This window comes from Pseudopodoces humilis, chromosome 3, assembly GCF_049639895.1.
Source record: "Pseudopodoces humilis isolate 2021_Gansu_Grassland_sample_001 chromosome 3, ASM4963989v1, whole genome shotgun sequence".
Lineage (NCBI taxonomy): Eukaryota > Metazoa > Chordata > Aves > Passeriformes > Paridae > Pseudopodoces > Pseudopodoces humilis.
Genome location: NC_142202.1, coordinates 60617907 through 60635360, shown reverse-complemented (window position 1 = coordinate 60635360; position 17454 = coordinate 60617907). Strand labels below are relative to the sequence as shown.

At 36.7% G+C, this 17454-nt stretch overlaps 1 protein-coding gene across 5 annotated transcripts in view; it reads left to right on the top strand.

Annotated features, from left to right (window-relative positions):
• LAMA2 (laminin subunit alpha 2) overlaps positions 1-17454 on the top strand; it is a 336136-nt gene that overhangs the window by 104849 nt on the left and 213833 nt on the right. For all 5 annotated transcript variants that reach the window (XM_088053203.1, XM_014263438.2, XM_088053202.1 and 2 more), the window contains exon 5: positions 15629-15808. In XM_088053203.1, coding sequence (XP_087909329.1) covers positions 15629-15808 — 180 coding nt within the window. The remainder of the gene's footprint in view (positions 1-15628; positions 15809-17454) is intronic.

Genomic DNA, 17454 nt, shown 5'->3' with positions numbered 1-17454 from the left:
AAAAGAGACTTGGAAAAGGACACTAAAGTGTATTCTTACAGCTAGCTTTAGACTCTGAGAATATCAGTGCTAAGAGGACAGAGGGTCCAAATTTTGGAAGTACTCAAAATTAAAATGTATTCTCTTGCAGACTAAAAATTTTGAGTTAATTGATTTTTTTCTTATTTATTTATGATACAGATGCTACACAGTTTCTAAAAAAAAATTACCTAAGAGTTTGTGAATTACAATATTGATGCTGCCTATATAGTTCCTATTTTTAGATTGATCCTCTCAGCTACTAACATGTATTCAGTATTTTGTCTTTATTGCAAAATAATTTTCTAAATTCTTACCTCTTATTTCCCCTTGAGTAATAGTGATAGGTGTATTTTCAAATGCATGAGATGTAGAAAAGGCATCAATGGTAAAAAGTAAAGCTAGTAATATTTTTGTCCATGCCCTCAGCTGCAATCACCCTAGGCATTTCTCATGAGTATGTTAAATTTCCATATATTTGACTTGCATTTCTTCAGTACAGTACTTGTGTTTATGGCATACGTTGTCTTGTACCAGTATTGTGTTTCTTTATTTTCACTGGAAAAACAAAAATTCACCATACAAAAAAAAAAAAAAAATAACAATCTATTATAGATGGATAAAGCTGTGCAGAAATTGAAGTGGATTCTACTTCCAGCATCACAGTTTAGACAAAGACATTAGACAGAGACTAATGAATGCAGTCTGACTCAGAATCCAAAATAGGGATCTGTGAACAGCATTTTTCATCTTGACGTCTGAAGAGGGAGAATAACAATAATTTTAAGCAATTCTGATTTTTTTTTCCCAAACAATGAAAGGGAAATTTTTATTTTGATTGACATGAATTGTTCCATGTGATGCAAAATGAAAACATTTTATTTGGTTGTTTAATTCTCTTTTTTCAATGGAAAGACAATGAAAACAAATTTCAGAAAACTGTGAATGGAGGACATGAGACAGTCTTTTGCACAGAATGCAAATGAAAACTTCAGCAAGTAGAGATCTTATCAGATGCAATCCTTGCATCCAAGAAGTTCTGCTTCCAAGTTTTGTAGCATACCTTGAGTCAGGCTGTCTAGCTAGGCACAGCTTCATTTTCTAAGAAATAATGACAGGTTTTGTCTGGACTGAAATACAGGTGTCCCATCAGTTTAGGATCTTTCTCATTCTGCTTTTCCATCTTACAATGCACAGTTAGTTTTCTGTAGTGATTAGTAGTAGGGACACAGGCAAAAGAGTCTGTAGGTAAATGGTGCTTTTTATTAAAAGATCATTCCAATGAAGTCAGCAGTAATCTTCAGATCAGGTTGCCATGAATGCTCTTTGTTAATCTCATTTTATTCAGTGTTGCACCACTTCAGAGGTTGAACGGTCCCTGCTTAACACTCTTGGATTACTCATACTTTGTTCTCCCTATTGGTTTTGGTTTATATTTTCTTTGCTTCCCCTCCCACCTTCTGGCTACAGCAGCTTCAGGAAGACTTCTGCTCAAGCCATGGTTTTGGATACCATTTTTTTGGATACCTTTTGTATGATTGGTCTCAGTAAAATGCTCATAACTTCTACTTGTAAGTCTTCTTTTTCAAGCACTTTGAAAGGATGTAGCAGTCTAGAAGCTTACTTGTGTCTACCAAGAAGGGATAAAATATTGATTTTCTTCCAGAATTTTGGCTCATAAGCTTTCAGCAGCTCCAAAATTTCCATTTAGAATAACTTCTAAAGAAATGGTTTACAAAAATAAATGAAATAGATTAGAGGTTTGGACAAAGATTCGGGTCTGCTTAATTTTGTTGCTTTTGGGGTTTTGTCTCTTTTTTTAAACTTGGTTATTTGGCTTAGTACAAGTAAACTTGAGTATCTGGTCTGAGAAAACAATACCTTTAACAAATGACTGCCAAAGAAATGGATACATCTTAAATATTCTGTTTACACAATAGTATATTGCCTCACTAATGTAAAATTAACATTTACTGTTTTCCTAATAGACACTGAAAGATATGCGAAAAGACAAAGTAAACATTTGACATATGTGCTCAGTATCGTAGGAAACATAGAAAAACATAGAATTTACTTTGAGACGGTTTTAAATTATTTTACTATGTATGATGAGAATTGTCTTTGCAATAATTTATTCAAAACTTCTACAGCTAATTTTGCAAGTTGATAATTTCATAATTACATTATAGAAATATTCATTGCTAATTTTTGCCTAAGAAAGAAGAAACTTAAGTAGTATTTTCAAGTTGATAGTTCATACTCAGCTTGAGTATTTAATACATTTAATACGACAGAAAAAAATAATGGATATAAAATATGAAATGTACTTCTAAATTATGCTGCAAAGAGGGAAAAATGTGGAAAGCTGAGTATAAGTAGTATTGCAGTCTCCCATTATTGTGAAAACAAGAGACAGGATATTTACTGGTACATCTGTGTGAGCCAACTTGGAATGAAAGTTTCTTTTGTGTAGTTAGTCCACTTTTCTATCTTGGCGCATCTTCTCATTGAGCAGAAACTGATGTTGTAATTTCTACCATTTCTTGAAAGAAAAACTGATTAATGGCGTAAATAATAATGAAAAAGTAATGAAGTTTCAGCATGCAAAAAACATTCCATACAGCGCAGTCTTTCAGTTTGAAGTTAAATTGATTAGATGATGTACCTTTTCTCTTTAGCACCATAGTTTATTGACCACAATGCTTACTGAAAAGAGATGTGTTACAGGTCAATGTGTAGATCTGTGGCAGATTTTTCTAATTTTAAAAGGAGGAGTCATGCCTGTAAATGTAGTTTATAACTCAACATACTGTTTCAGCATTCCAAAGAGAACTAGTATGCTTTACTGTTTTTATTTAGTTGAATGATCCAAATTTCTCTTGTAGGGTCTGGTAGCAGATTTTTGGACAGTAATAGACCTCATTCTGACAGTGAAACAAGAGTAGTGGGTATTTCATGAAGGCTTTTTGTGTTCTGTTTGATTAGAGGAGCTGAAGATCATTGTGGGTAGTGTATTATTTTGTAGTATTTTTTTGGTTTTTTTATTATTTATTTTTTTTTAATTAGTTGATACCATGGAAAATTGTTGAGCAAAAAAATAGCTTAATTGTCAAAAATTTTTTTTTTTCTTTTTAAAGGAGAAATTCATTAAAATATAGGTGGACTACGGGAAGGAGTAACTTTAATCACTAAAACCTCATTGAAGCAGGGAGATATGAAAATGTCAGCCTGAGGCCAAATGTAGGTATGTTTTCCTGTCCGTGCAAAGGAATTGTATAGGAAAGAAAATAAAAACCAAACAGAGTAGTTTACCTGGAATTTTCAATTTAAATGGTAAATGTCACAGAAATTCGATAGAAGGAAAGTTAGTCAAATAAACACTGTGGACCAAAATGGACAAATTACTCAAAATACATATTTTTCAAAAATCAAATTATTTGATTGAGGTCTGGAGTCAAGAACATTTGAATGAGGATAGCAGAGAGACAATGCGGGTAAGTAGACAGATTGTCTCAGCAAACAATTCTCTGTCAAAGAAAATTGACGTATTTTATCATATATCATATGATAAAATATATTGTGCCTGAGGAAGAGTAGGAAAAATTAGGACTGCAGTACTATTTAATCAAGATAGTGAGACTACGTAAGGAGTCTCTGAAGCCAAAAATAAAGGCAAAAATCTGACTACAATGAAATAGTAACTATTTTTAGCTTCCCATTGGCTGGCTAATTGTCACAAAGGCTGATTTTTAAATTCCTTTGAATGTTCTTTCAAGGAACAACATAATGGTACAACTAAGAATATGGGATGCAACTCAAAATATTCTGAGAAAAGGTGCAAGGAAGGATGGCTCAAAATACTGTTATTTAAAGACTGTTCTGTAAAATGGCAGTAATATTCTCACTATTTAATATTAAGGAATTTTTGAAAGAGAGTAAAAAATGATAAAGCAATCTCTGAGGGTCGAAATGTATTTTTATATGTTTTCTTTTTAATATGTAGGAGTTTATGCATGCTATTTGCAAAAAAATAATAGATCTTAGAGTATCCAAAAAGGTAGCAGCATAAAATACCTGAGTACTAACAGGCATTAGAAACTGAAAGGACATCATAAAAAAGCAAGGAAAATATGAAATTTGCAAATTGATATGAAATTGCAGTAAGGCAAAAGAAGAGTCAAGAACCAAACTTCTGCCCTTTCCTACCAAAAAAATCTCTGTGCTGGAGGCCTAAAAGATCCAAAGAGAAGGAGCATTTTCAAGCCCATCAGAGTAATAAAGCTGATAGCCAAGTGAGATATAATAGGAGTGCCAAGGACAGCAAATCCATGACAGGTGGTTTCTGTGGCTTGAGCTTCCTGCTGAGGTACATAACAAAGTAGCCACAGTAGAGCTTTTCTTTGTTTTAGAAGTTGGAGGATCTTCTGAAGGAAAAACAGACCCAAAAGAACAGTTTAAAGGCCTTGGCATGTTTGTTCCCCAGCTTTTACTGCTGATCACGTTGTGGGGGATATGCTGTGGTCAGCTTGGGTCAGCTGTCCCCGCTGTGTCCCCCTCTTGACCTCCTAAGCACCCCCATGCTCCTCACCGAGGGAGGCAGGGTGAGAAGCTAAAAAGGTCTTGGTGCTGTGTGAGCGCTGCTCAGCAGTAGCTGGAATATCTCTGTGTTATCAATGCTGTTTTCGTCACAGATCCAAAGCACAGCCACACACTGTGGTAATAAACCGATACTGTGAAGAAAATTAACTCTGTCCCAGCCAAATCCGGCACACTAGTTGACTGTATAAATAATTTTGTATCATGTAACATAACTGAAATCTGAAAAATCCAGACATTTGAGAGTCTGACAAAACCCTGCCAAGTGTAGTTTTTTGTAATTAAAGTAAGCTGTACTATTTTTGTAACTTTCCAACAATTAATCATGATGGGAGCAAAGAGCAAAAAGCACATTTCATGCACATAATTCTTTAATCTCCTGTGTTTTACAGAAGATTTCTGATGACATTCCTAGCCTGGACTGTTCGTTCTGTGCTACTCATAAATGGATTTTTTCCCTCCCCTGACTTTTCTTCTAGTAGCTTCTGTAAAATATCTCTGAAGTCTGAACAGGTCAAGTTCACAATTGGAGAGGTATCAAAGTTTGTTGTATTCTACAATTGAATGTCCTATTTGTTCTTACTTTTTAAATCATTAGAAATGGTTTTAAAGGAAATGAATGCTTACCATTCACAGGGATTCCATCTGGTTTTCAAAAGCATTCATCAGTTTATGTTCCAAATGACATGACACAGGTTTTGCTAGAACTTTGAGTCCAACACTATACAGTAGCTGTAATGAACTTTTCCACACATGGATTTCCATTACAAAAAAACCCAAAATAGTTTTGTTCAAATTGCTCCAGTCTAAAATTCTTCAGAGTTGTGGTTAAAAAGAGGAATGTTGCATCAATGTAAAGCATATTACCACAGTTTATTTAATGATAACATTCAGGAGCAGATGTACTTGTTTACTGTTTGAACAGCTTAAATCCTCACATTCTCCCTCTTTTACATCAGCAGTTGTTTTTGGCAGCCATTTGCAACTGCTTACAGCTGTTAAAAGTTCCTGTGGATTTTCTTTCTACTGGTCACAATGCTGTACTGGCAACAATTTGTCTGTAATTCCATGGTCTATCTCATTCAGGAGGAAAAATATAGTGTGAAGTGCCATGAGTTTTTTAGATAATCATACAATTAATAAGGGAAATAATAAAATCTTGGTAGGAAAGTGGGAATGGGTGTTGTTTGGGTGAGTTTTTTTTTAATATTGTTTGGTTTGGCATACTTAGAAGCCTTTTAGTTAAATCTGAGGATCAGAATGCTTTTATTATAATTGTAACATTATAATGTCCAAGAAAACTTACAAGGTAACTTTCCCTTTTTTCTTTTTTTGAAATTACTTGTCTCATTTATGATCATTGTCCAAGAAGAGGTGTACTACTTTGAAAACTAGTAGAAAAAAGAAAAAATACAATTTTTGTGTAATGTCAACTCGCTTCAGTGCTTCCTTAAAAAATAGCATACTTTGGATTTTAATGTTGTGCTTTTTGAGTGATTTTGGAGAATGTGTTTAACAGACCACTGCATTTCATCCTTTAAGCAGAGAGGTGATCATGTTTAACTCACTAGTGCCTAGGTATTTCACCTCTGCTTGATTAAAACTCGGACTAACATAATTTTCCTAGCTGGTTTGCAGCTAGAGTTGCCATGGCATCAGTACAAAATACCTTTTTGCTGCCTTACGAGATGAAGTCTCACTTCTGAGTGCACCTAGAAGAGCCAATAGAGCAGAAACCATCATGGTTGTGTGCAGTATTCCAGGCCTTGCATCTTGTCTGAGTCCCTCGTAGACTGTGGTAGGCATAACTGTTGCTGAAACTCGGTGCAATGTTTCCACTTACGTAAGACAGTTACAACAAGAAAATAAAAACTTGAAATTATCTAAATACACTTCCAAGGTAATCAAATTTCTTATTATTCTGTGATTTATTAATAACTATTGCTCTGACAATGAGCAGTCTGTTTACAAGTATGCTAGATGATGTCTTTGACAAATTGCTTTTTGTCTAAAAATGACAAGCATGAGAATTTCAGGAGCCATATAAAAGCAGTGGCTTGAATAGGCAAGTGAAATTGGAAAGAGAAAAATGACAAAAGCAAGTTAATCAAAACTGAAGCAATGAAGCCCTATTTAGCTTAAGCTGTAGGGTATAGTTGTCAATGACACAATACTATTTGCTTAACAGTTTGTTAAACTGACATTTGCCTGTATTCTTAGGGGGAATGAATTAGTTGAGATACAACTGACATGCATAGCCCTTGACATTTTAATGCAAGTTTAAGCATTGCATTTCAAGCAGCCCTTGTAATCATTAGTGAGGCACAGAAGGGAGTTGTGCTTTCACTTACTAAACCACTAATTTATTAAGATAGTGAGATGTTTATTAGAAATATAGCAAAATTTGCCAAATATGCTATTTCTTATACACAATTATTATAAATATGTATTTATGAAGAAAAATTGAATGCTGAGTTATGGCATATGCTTCCATCTACTATTCTAGTTGTGAAATCAACTCTAATGATACGTTAGGTCTTGCACTAAGAAAACTCACAGAAATTTTGTCTTTAGGGATTAAATATAAGATACCAAGAGATTAATTAATCAGCAGTAATTTTCTGTCTACTGCAAATGAGCTATTTGCAACAGATAATTAAAGGCAGTATTGGGTAGGAGAATTATGAGAGCTACTGAATCACCTGTTGAAAAATTTATTTTCAGCATTGTTCATCTTCATATTAATGTGCTTGCATAACTTGAGAATGTAAATCATGGGGTACTTTTCCCATTAGATCATTTTAATGCTGACATTTTTGTCTTCTCCACTCCCATTTTCAAGTAGCAAGACCTTTTGTGCAGGACAGAAACTTTTCTTTCCTGTATGCTGCTGTCAGAGATTAGATTTTAGTGAGACACTGACCTTTCTTGGCAATAGTTTAGGGTCAGACCACTGCCTTACACAGAGCAACAAGGCTGAAGCCCAGAGTCTTGATTTGGTGTACAAAATAAGCTACTGAGTACTCGAACAAAGGAAGTTCTTTACCACTGCTAGCCAAAAATTATTGTAGGATGATGTTCCCATTCCATCCTTGTAACAAATTACACTAAGTAGATTTCTCTTTTTATGAAAGAATTAAGTCTTCCAGTTTATCATCAGTGAAAAGCATATTGGTTAGTGGTGCTGTTTTCTTGCAAGGAAAGTGAGCAAAAAAACTCCATGCCACACAGCCACACAGCTGGGGTTTTTTATATCCTACAAACAACTTGAGATTGATTGCACTGAAATTGCTTGGCAAAGTAATGGGCTTCAAATACCAAAGCTCTAAGTAGAAAAATACGCCACTTGGATTCATATATGAGTATTTTAAATTTGTATGAGAGCATGGTACATACTTAAAATTCTTAAAAACTTTGTTAAAATGTGTTAATTTTAAGTTACTCAGCCATTGATAATATACATTATGCCAAATGGCAGCATTTTTACTGTTGCATTAACAACAGAGACAGCTAACATGATGCATGTTTGCATATCAGTTCATGCCAGAAACACGCACAGAAGGAGGGGTGGAAAGAGTGGTTTTGGGTGCTCAGCCATGGTGGTGAGGCACAGTCTGGGCACAGTCCTCAGCACTGGCTGCCACAGCTGCCCCTGTACAGCAGAGCCATCAGCTCAGGCTGAGTTCCAGAGCCAGGAAGCAGATTTTAACCTCTGAGACTTTAAGAACTGTCTGGGACCTTGCTGAAGTTGAGGGAGAGAGTGTCCTTGCCTGCAGAATGGGTGATGTGTTTGGGTATTTGTGTCACCAAGTAGAGGACTGCAGAAGGATGTCAGTAGACATCCAGTAGACTGTACAGCATCAGAGTGACAAGAGTGAGTAACTAAATTTTATTGTGGCTTCACTCTGCAGCCTGAAACCACCACTATACAAAAAAAAAGAGAGACAGGCAGAGTCTGTGCCTGTTGGTCCAGAAATGGAGACTCCGATGAGGGTGAAGACTACAAACTGGTGACTTCAGACACCAGGAGAGTGGTCCCTTCTTTGCCTGCAGATGGGCAGCTACATGACAATTCAGTGCCTGGTAGCATGCAGTGGGGTGAGAGCTCTGTTCAATGAGATGTGAGCCAGCTGTACCTACATAACCCAGGAGCACTGGGAGGAAGCTTAGGGAGAGTAGGGGTGTACACTAAGTTCTACAGAAGCCAGCAGGGTGCCCTTGCACACAGTGAAAGCCAAGAGTATCCTGGGCTGCATTAGTCAGTCACCAGCAGTTTGAGGGAGGTGATGAGAGCGCAGCTGAAGAGCTGAGTCCTGTTCTGGGCTCCTCAGTAACAGATAGACAGGGACATGTTGGAACAAGTCCAGGAAAAGTTTGGGAAGACAAATAAGGACTTGGAGAGTCAGTCCTGTAAGTAGAGGCTGAGAGGGCAGGATTTGCTTAGACTTGAGAAGTCCCAGGGAGATTTTGTTAATATTTAAAAAGTATTTGGTGGGGTGCAGGGTAATAATTTTCTTTATTCTGAAGACTATTGCTAGTCTAAACAAGTCCTTGTTTATCAGTATATGAGACTTGTCTACTGCCAAAAATAGCAACAAGTTTCTTAAGCTGTCTGTCACTTCTTCCTTGGCAGAAACCCAATGAAATGTGTTGCAAAATTCTAGTGGTAGGTCTCATCATCACCTGTCTGGAGCACACTGCGGGCCCTTTCAGGTGTCTTTGTTACAGAAACTAGGATTGGATGGATCCTAGTATTGCCCAGTATCCAGACCCAGCAGCTGAGAAATGTTACCTTTATAATTAATACCAGTCTTTAAAGGGTGTTTAAAAAATGTGATACTATAGGCATGACAGAAAAAAAGGAGCTGTTTAGGAATGACTGGCTTATAGAGGAGAGGCACTATAGATTTAATAACATAAGAAAGTCAGCAGAAATAAAATGGTGTATGAGATCTCTGTGAACTAAATTTCAGCACCTAAACTGGGACAGCATTGCTTTAATGTTGTATCAGCAACTGCCCAGACGTGTGGAACTGAGCTGTTCTTGCTGAAGAAAGGCTAAGAATATAATATCAACCTTCTACAACCCTTTGGCAGACTCTCTAGCTGTCACAATAAAATGCAGTGCAAGAGTATTTCTCAAAAACCTGAATGTCCTCCATGCAGCTAGTAAAGGAACACATGGTTTAGTTGAAAACAGAACATAAATCCTGGTCTGATTAATTAACTGTCAAATAATTATGTAATTACACACACATTCAATGCTACATTTTAGAATAGTCCCAGAAATCATACATCATGTTTAAAGCATAAACCAAGGAAAGATAACAGATATCAAAATTAACTGGTTTTATTTGTAAATGGGCATCATATCTTTTCCTGCAAATGAGACAAAGAGGTAAGAAAATAAGTTCCAGCAAATTAAATGTTAAACTGCAGTGAAGATGTGAAAAAGTTTCTGAGTGACTGAGTTGAAACAAACCTTTTTTCAGACACATCAGATTCAGGAAGTCTGCCAGAGATTTGGTGGGCTGAGAGATGATCAAAGAGCATTCAAGAAAGATAAGGTCATCGCTGAAAAACTAAATTAATTATTCGAATAATTTTTTTCTATAGAGACTGTCAGGAGGGTTTCTGCACTGGAAATGTTATTTACAGGAGAGGAGTTGGAGAAACAGTTGCAAACTAGGTTGTTAACTGAAGAGGTGCAGAAAAAAATGATAAATTGAATAGGGAAAAGGAACTCAAGGCTAAAATAGGTGAATTATAGCAGTTGTTATTTAACTCCTCACTGTCAGGTAATCTCAGTAACCAAGGAGCATGGAGCATCAAAAGAAACACTATTTTTTTAGTAGCATTCCTTAGTCATCCGAGGAAACTACAGATCTGGAAGCCTGATACCCGTGCAAAGCTAATTAGTAGTAAAGAAATGAAATGAAGAATAGAGCTGGTAGAAAGATACATTTATTTGTTCCAATTTCAGAACTGGAAGTACTAAGAGAGCGTAGTATGTGTCAGATCTAAAATTGCAAAGGAAGGATCTCTTTCCCTACACATAAATGAGATGAGAAAATCCTAATTAAGTGATGGTGTAGATATTGAAAGGTGACTTGGATTTGAGGTGAGACTGAGACTGAAATCTTTTGAGGCTTACCAGATATAACTACCTACTACTAGACAGAAACTACCTATAGCTTAGCAAATCCCTGAGGAAGTATTATGTATGCTTGCCTTCATCTTACTGTTAGCATACTGGCTTGGATGCTGTACGGGGCAGACTGCCAAGCTGGATAGGTCTTTAGGTTCTGGCATGGTCCAGGGATTCTAATGTACTCAAGATGCCCTTTGAATATATTTGGTAGTGTCCCTGTTGTTCAACAGTCTTGTAGGCAATCTAAAAAATCAGAAAACTGTGTAATAGCAGCATTTGTTGGTAATATGAAATTTAAGATAATTTGTTCTATTAGCAGCTTATGATTCTACATGAAAAGTACTGTATGAAAATGAGTGTTGCTAAAAGCAAAGTAATATATGTATGAAGTAAAAAGAATTATGCATGAATGCTGATGGGCTAGTCTTAGACTAAATTCTCTTCAGAACAGAGAACTTGTAATATCCTCCACAGTTCTTAGATAAGAAAAAGTTGATTTATCATCATACTGAATTTTAAAAATTAAAAGATGTTGACTGCTCACAATTTTCTCAAATGAAAAATTAGAGTACTTTCAATTAAATAATTATGAGTTCCAGGTTTAAAAGAAAAAAGAAAACAATCAAACAAAGAACAACCCTGCCAGAGCCAGTTATTTTTGTTGGGGTTTTGTTGGTTTTTTTTTGTTTTTTTTAAGAAACAAATTTTCTTGGTTGAAAAAGGGAGTAGAGCTATAAATACAGAAAAGGGGAACTGTTAGACATTAAATGCTATGAGTCAGATTCATGCTGTAGCTCAGGAAGCCCTTAGACTGATTAGTCAGAGGAAGTGATCATATTGTATTAGAGGGATGAGTGTCTAAATGCTCTGTTTCTTATAGTCCTTCATAACCATTTTCTTCTGGCCTAAATTCCTAACATTTAGGAATTTAGAGATTCCTAAAGATTCCATTTGTTGGAATATGGTCATGGACAAATGCCTCATTAAGGAAAAGTTTTCTTTAGCTTTTCTTAAGTTGAAATCTGAGTATCTTCCATTTAGAATCCAAGATTATGATTATTTCTTCGGTCTTGGAAATGGTAAATAGAAACCTGAACAGAATTTGACATTGAGCTGTCATGGGGATTTGGATTATCCAAGTTGCAGCAGCCCAGTGAGTAGATTAAAGTATTAATATTTTCCTGGAAGACTCAGCTTTGGATCTTTGCTGTGCTGCAGAACCGTGGAGCGTGCGCAGGCCATCAGCACCATAGCTGATGTGTGGAAGGGGGCTAATCTTCACAGGAGCTATACGGGAAGCACTGTGATGATCTTATATGGCGTAGTGGTAGGTGCTTAGTGAGGATTGTGTTCACTGGGACAGTTTTCAAGTCCAATTCAAAAATACTTGGAGGGCAGGGACCACATTAGAGTCTTGACTGAAAACACGCTGTCCTGGGAACAGTGTCTTACAAACAGGTGCAAGATAGTGGAGGGAGATGAAGAGAGTAAGTGTGCTCTGGAAAAACTCAGTGATGTCTCATTGGGAGAGTCATATTGAAAATATTGTAAATCTAAACCTATTTAAACTTCTTTAAATTAAGATTCTTACTTTTTTCTTTTCCCTGATTAATGACAGATGTTTCTAAAGTATTCTTAATTTCTTCCTTATTTTCTTTTCAAGGAATAGGAACAACTTGGTTGGACAGTTTTCAAGTTGATTCTAAATATTTCTAGGAAGAAATGAATGATTTCATCACAGATGTTTATAGGAGGAGAAAATTTCAAGTAATTAATTTTATCAGTGTAAAATTTTCAGATTCATTTTGATAAAACTATCCAGTTTTGAATTTTCTAGTTGTGGTGTCATTTTGCTGTACATACTCAAGCAGTTGCAATATTTCATGCAGGACATAGCTGCATTTCAATAATTATGTGAACTTAATTGTTTGTTGTTTTAAAATGAAATTGTGAAACATTTAAAGACAAAGCTTAAAAATAACATAAATGGAAGTCATCATCTTACTAGATTAGCCTTGCGAAATAGCTGAACAAACTACTGGCAGATAGATTCTTTCAAAAATAGGGTCTATTCTAAAATTAATACCTCTAGTTTTATTTTTAAGACCAAATTTGTTGTTTTTAAAATAATCAAAAGGTGTGACTGCTGATCGTCAACTGTGTCATTTGTGGTCAAGCTGTGTCTGTGATTAATACTTCTAACTCTCTGTGGGCACCTTCTTTCTTTGAGATGTGATTTCACCTACATCTTTCTCCCCCCACCCCCAAAAACTTTCTCTTTTTGAATAGATACTCAGATTGCCATGCTGCTTATCACCATGATGCTGTTGTTCTATCAGATTGAACAAGGCACTACTTTAGATTTATTTCTTCTTCATCTCTGGAATATCAAAGTTCACTGTTTAGTATTCTATTGCTTTAAACCATAACTCATGTACGTTTTCTGGCTGTATAAAAAAAAAATCTCTTGGATCCTGTTTTAAAGGAAGACAGTGATGGTGTGAAAAAATACTCTGAATAAGTAGGTTTCCTTGCTCACAAGTAAATATTATGCAAAAAAAATCTTTAGGCATGTGTTTTTGCTAAAATTCTCCTTTTTTTGGAAAGATCTGTCAATTTCCACTTGACTTGTTGCCACCTTCTTTAGGCATCTTTTGAAGTTTTCTCTCCACACATGTTCTCTCTCTTTTCACCAGGGACTTGAGTAGTTCTCTGGTCATCTGCTTTTGTCCTATTTGTAGCCAGACATTTCTCATTCAGGACCTCCTCCTTGCTTCCTCTGGGGTTTTTATTATAACCTTTTGTTTGCACCATGTCTTTTTCATAGCATTTTATTCTGTTTGTTTCCAGCCGTGTCCTTTAGTTACTTGTAGTCAGGAGCAGAACTGAGTCAGAGCTCAGTGGCTGTCCTGGTATGATCTGAGTAGGAGGTAGTGATATCACCTGTTCCTGGAGATAACATGGCAGAAACACAGAGGTGCTGATTCATACACGGGCAAGATATACTTGATGGCTGCTCCTGGCAGAGTGGTTCCCAGTGATTTGGTGTACCTGTAGATACAGTGGAGCAGAATGCTGGACATGATGAGGTTTAGGATTTCTCTCTTAGTAGTAAAAATCACAGTATCACAGAATTGTTAGGGTTGGAAGGGACCTCTGAAGAGTATCTAGTCCAAGCCCCCTGCCAAAGCACAGTCACACAGAGCAGGTTACACAGAAATGCATCCAGGTGGATTTTAAATGTCTCCAGAGAGGGAGAGTCCATGACCTCCCTGAGCAGCCTGTGCTGGTGCTCTGCCACTGTCAATGTAAAGAAGTTCTTCCTCAATACTGAGATGAAACTTCCTGTGTTTAGAGACATTGCTCCATTGATCCTGACACCACTGAAACGAGTCTGGCACCATCTTCTTGACACCTGCCTTTGAGATAAATAAGTGAGTTGGCAGTATCACATAGGCAATGCAAGACAGCAATTGTTCAGTGAGTCTATCCAGCACCTCCAAAAACTCCAGGAAACAAGAGCTGCTGCTTTCCTGGGAGCAGTAGATTTACAGTCTCTTTCCTCAGTGTGAGGCAGCCACTGCTGAGTGAGTGCCAGCTGGTGTTTGGAGTGCAGCTGTTTGCCTAAACCAGCAGCGATATGACCATGTTCAATGACAGAAAATGGCTGTGTGGCCTGACCGCTCACTCAGAGCGCTGAGGTATGAGGCAACACATGTTCATTGCAAAGAATAAATAATTCCCTTATTCATTCCAATGTTCTGCACATTTGGCTTAGCATCTGAACATTCTTTCAGTGTACCAGCCTGTAATAAAAATGCCCCAATTAAAATTTAACACTTGAGGATACAGGAAAATTAATGGTTTCTTTCCTCTCTCCCTCTAGGTGCTCATTAACAGTATTTTCCTTTACTTGACATGCTTCTTCTTGTAGGCCTTTTCCAAGAACTGTTCTGTAGCAGCCCATCTGCTTTATTTAGTTGATTCAGAGCTAATGTGTGCCATGATCAGCTACAAAGACAGCAGGGGAAGAAGATCTCTTATTTTTGTTGCCTTACCCTTGATGCTTCTGTTGAGGTTGGAAAGTTTCTACGAAGGAGCCTCAGAGCTTACCTAGAAGATTTCTAGACCTTAGGATAGGGCGGACAGAGAAAGGGGGAGGTAATCTTTACAGATACCACAGTGTAGGCAGAGAGTGGAAGTGTCTTTGGAAAAACAAATGCTAAACAAAGTTCTCAGAAGTGATAAAGACTATCCTCAGGGACCTGGTGAAAATTGTTGCAACCCAGGAAATTGTTTCACCTTGCTGAGAAAAAGATTCAAAGAAGATGTGTAAAGAGAAAGTGGGAAAGGAGAGGTGCTTATGAATGCTGAGTTTGTCTCATCTAGCCATTGTAGTTTTCAGTATTTCAAAAGTTCAAAAGCCTTTTGATGATGATCACTCCAAGAGGTGCAAACTGACCCCTGTTGAATTCTGAATCCCATTCCAAGTACACATTCCCTTAACTCAAGATTTCTGAACCTGTTTGGTTGTATGATTACCTATTCTCAGACTAGGAGAGAAGTGAATTGCCTGCAGCATGGACACTGTTTTAGGGCCTGGGTACACATACACAGTTTGTGCTTCAGTCTTTTTTTAGCTGATGACTGTCCTTTGCTCTAAATGTTTTTATTATGAAGACTCTTCATAGCTGAGGCCTGTGGACACATGGAATATTTTGGGGAAAATCTACTTTCAAATGAAAGAAGTTATTCTGCATGTACAAATGCATTAACACAATGCCTGTAATTATATTTGTTGGCCTAACCATGACAACATTGATGTAATGTAATGTAATCCTTACTGCTTTAATAATTCTTCAGATTCACACTTCTCTGATTAATGGACGACCCAGCGCTGATGATCCATCACGTGAATTACTGGAATTCACCTCTGCTCGCTTTATTCGCCTGAGATTTCAGAGGATACGGACACTAAATGCTGATCTAATGATGTTTGCACACAAAGATCCAGCTGAAATTGATCCCATTGTTACAAGGAGGGTAAGTTCTGGCAAGGCACATCTAGAAGTTGTCTTACACTTGTAAGTGCTGTACCTGCCTTTGTTTGCCATAGAGAATTTTGGGAGATGATGATTACCTGTTGTTATCTTTCAAAATCCTGATGTTGGAGAATTCCCTGTTCACTCTATTTTGTTATCTTCTCTAGAGCAGGATTAACAATTTTACCTTTTCTGCTTAATGGTGTTTTTAACATAAACACCCAGATCCTTTGACTGAAAACATTTGGATATAGGTATTTGGCAAATGTTTGCTGTTAGTATCTCTTGCCTCTTCTACTCAATCCTTTGCTACCTTTAATATGCCTTGAACACTCCCTTTGAGTAGAATTTCTAATTGTACTATAGTAGTAAGGCCTGAATGCAATGCTTTTAGTATTTTCATATATTGAGGGTAGCAGTAAACACTTTGTGTTTTGCTTTAGCATAAAAGAATGGATACAGCATTTAAACTCTCACTATACCCATACTCTGGTCTCTACCACTGTGCCCTGTGTGTGCACATGCCTGTCTCTTCTTTCTGCAGTCTTTAATTCCTTTCTAAGCCATATTTCCCTGTTGTCCTGCTGATCAAATGTTTTACATATGTAAATGTGTGTATGCAAATGTATTATTCTTGTTTTCCTCTGATTTTTCGACAAAGCATTCTCAAAAACTGGTTTGAGGGATTTATGTTCCTTTTTGTTTTTTCGCCTCACTTCCTCTTCCTGCTGGTCATCATATTATAGTGGTAACCTACACTTTCCAAAACAAAAATAAGTCCTGTTATGAAGGAGGAATATCATTACTCTTGTCTGTAGTTAATGTCATTTGTCAGTGATGAATAAGGGCTAATAAAATTTTCTTCTTCTGTTCTCCACTTCTGGTTTCCATTTCCTTGTCTAAATAGAGAGTGCTGGCTATTTCTGAAAGTTTGGAACAAGCCATTTTGTTTTGAATTACAAGCCCAGAATCCCTTCCAGTTGAGTGCAGTTATTGCAGCCTCACTAATCATGAATACTGTGTGTTTATGTAAAAGTGGTCATTTAGTAACCTGATTCTAAGCGAATAGAAAAACAGAGTTGAATTAGCACTTGAAAAATTACTCCAAACTCATGAAAACTGAGTGCAGGATGATACACTGATTTCTTAAACCAGTAAAGAACTGTAACTTCTGTGTGGCATGTCTCCATGAGGCTGTCCTCAAAGGACCAAGGAGCAACTGAAATTTGCCATCCCTGTCAGGAAACAAAGGGTAGCCAGAAATTTTTCATTTTCTTTTGTGTTGGAAGTTTTACTGGGCCTGATAAGAGTTCTCATTTTGTGTGATATATTTATTCATGATCTGATAAAGAGGTTGAATACTGTAATAGCAAAATTTGCAAATAGCATATATTTTGTTTGATTAGCCAGCTGTGAGCTTGTTGCAGAACCCTTGCTGAAACAGAAGATAATGAATGAGATTCAGTTTTCACAGGCTTTGTGATATAAGATTATGAATATCTTTCTATCCTTCTTTCTGCTTAGGGCTCTTAATCCTCGCCAAAGAAAAAAGAGAAATGGTCAAATGGCAAAAAAACCAGGTCAAAAATACTTCAATTTCAGTAATAAAGACTGTTTCATGATCATTCAAAAGGCCAGTAGTGAAAA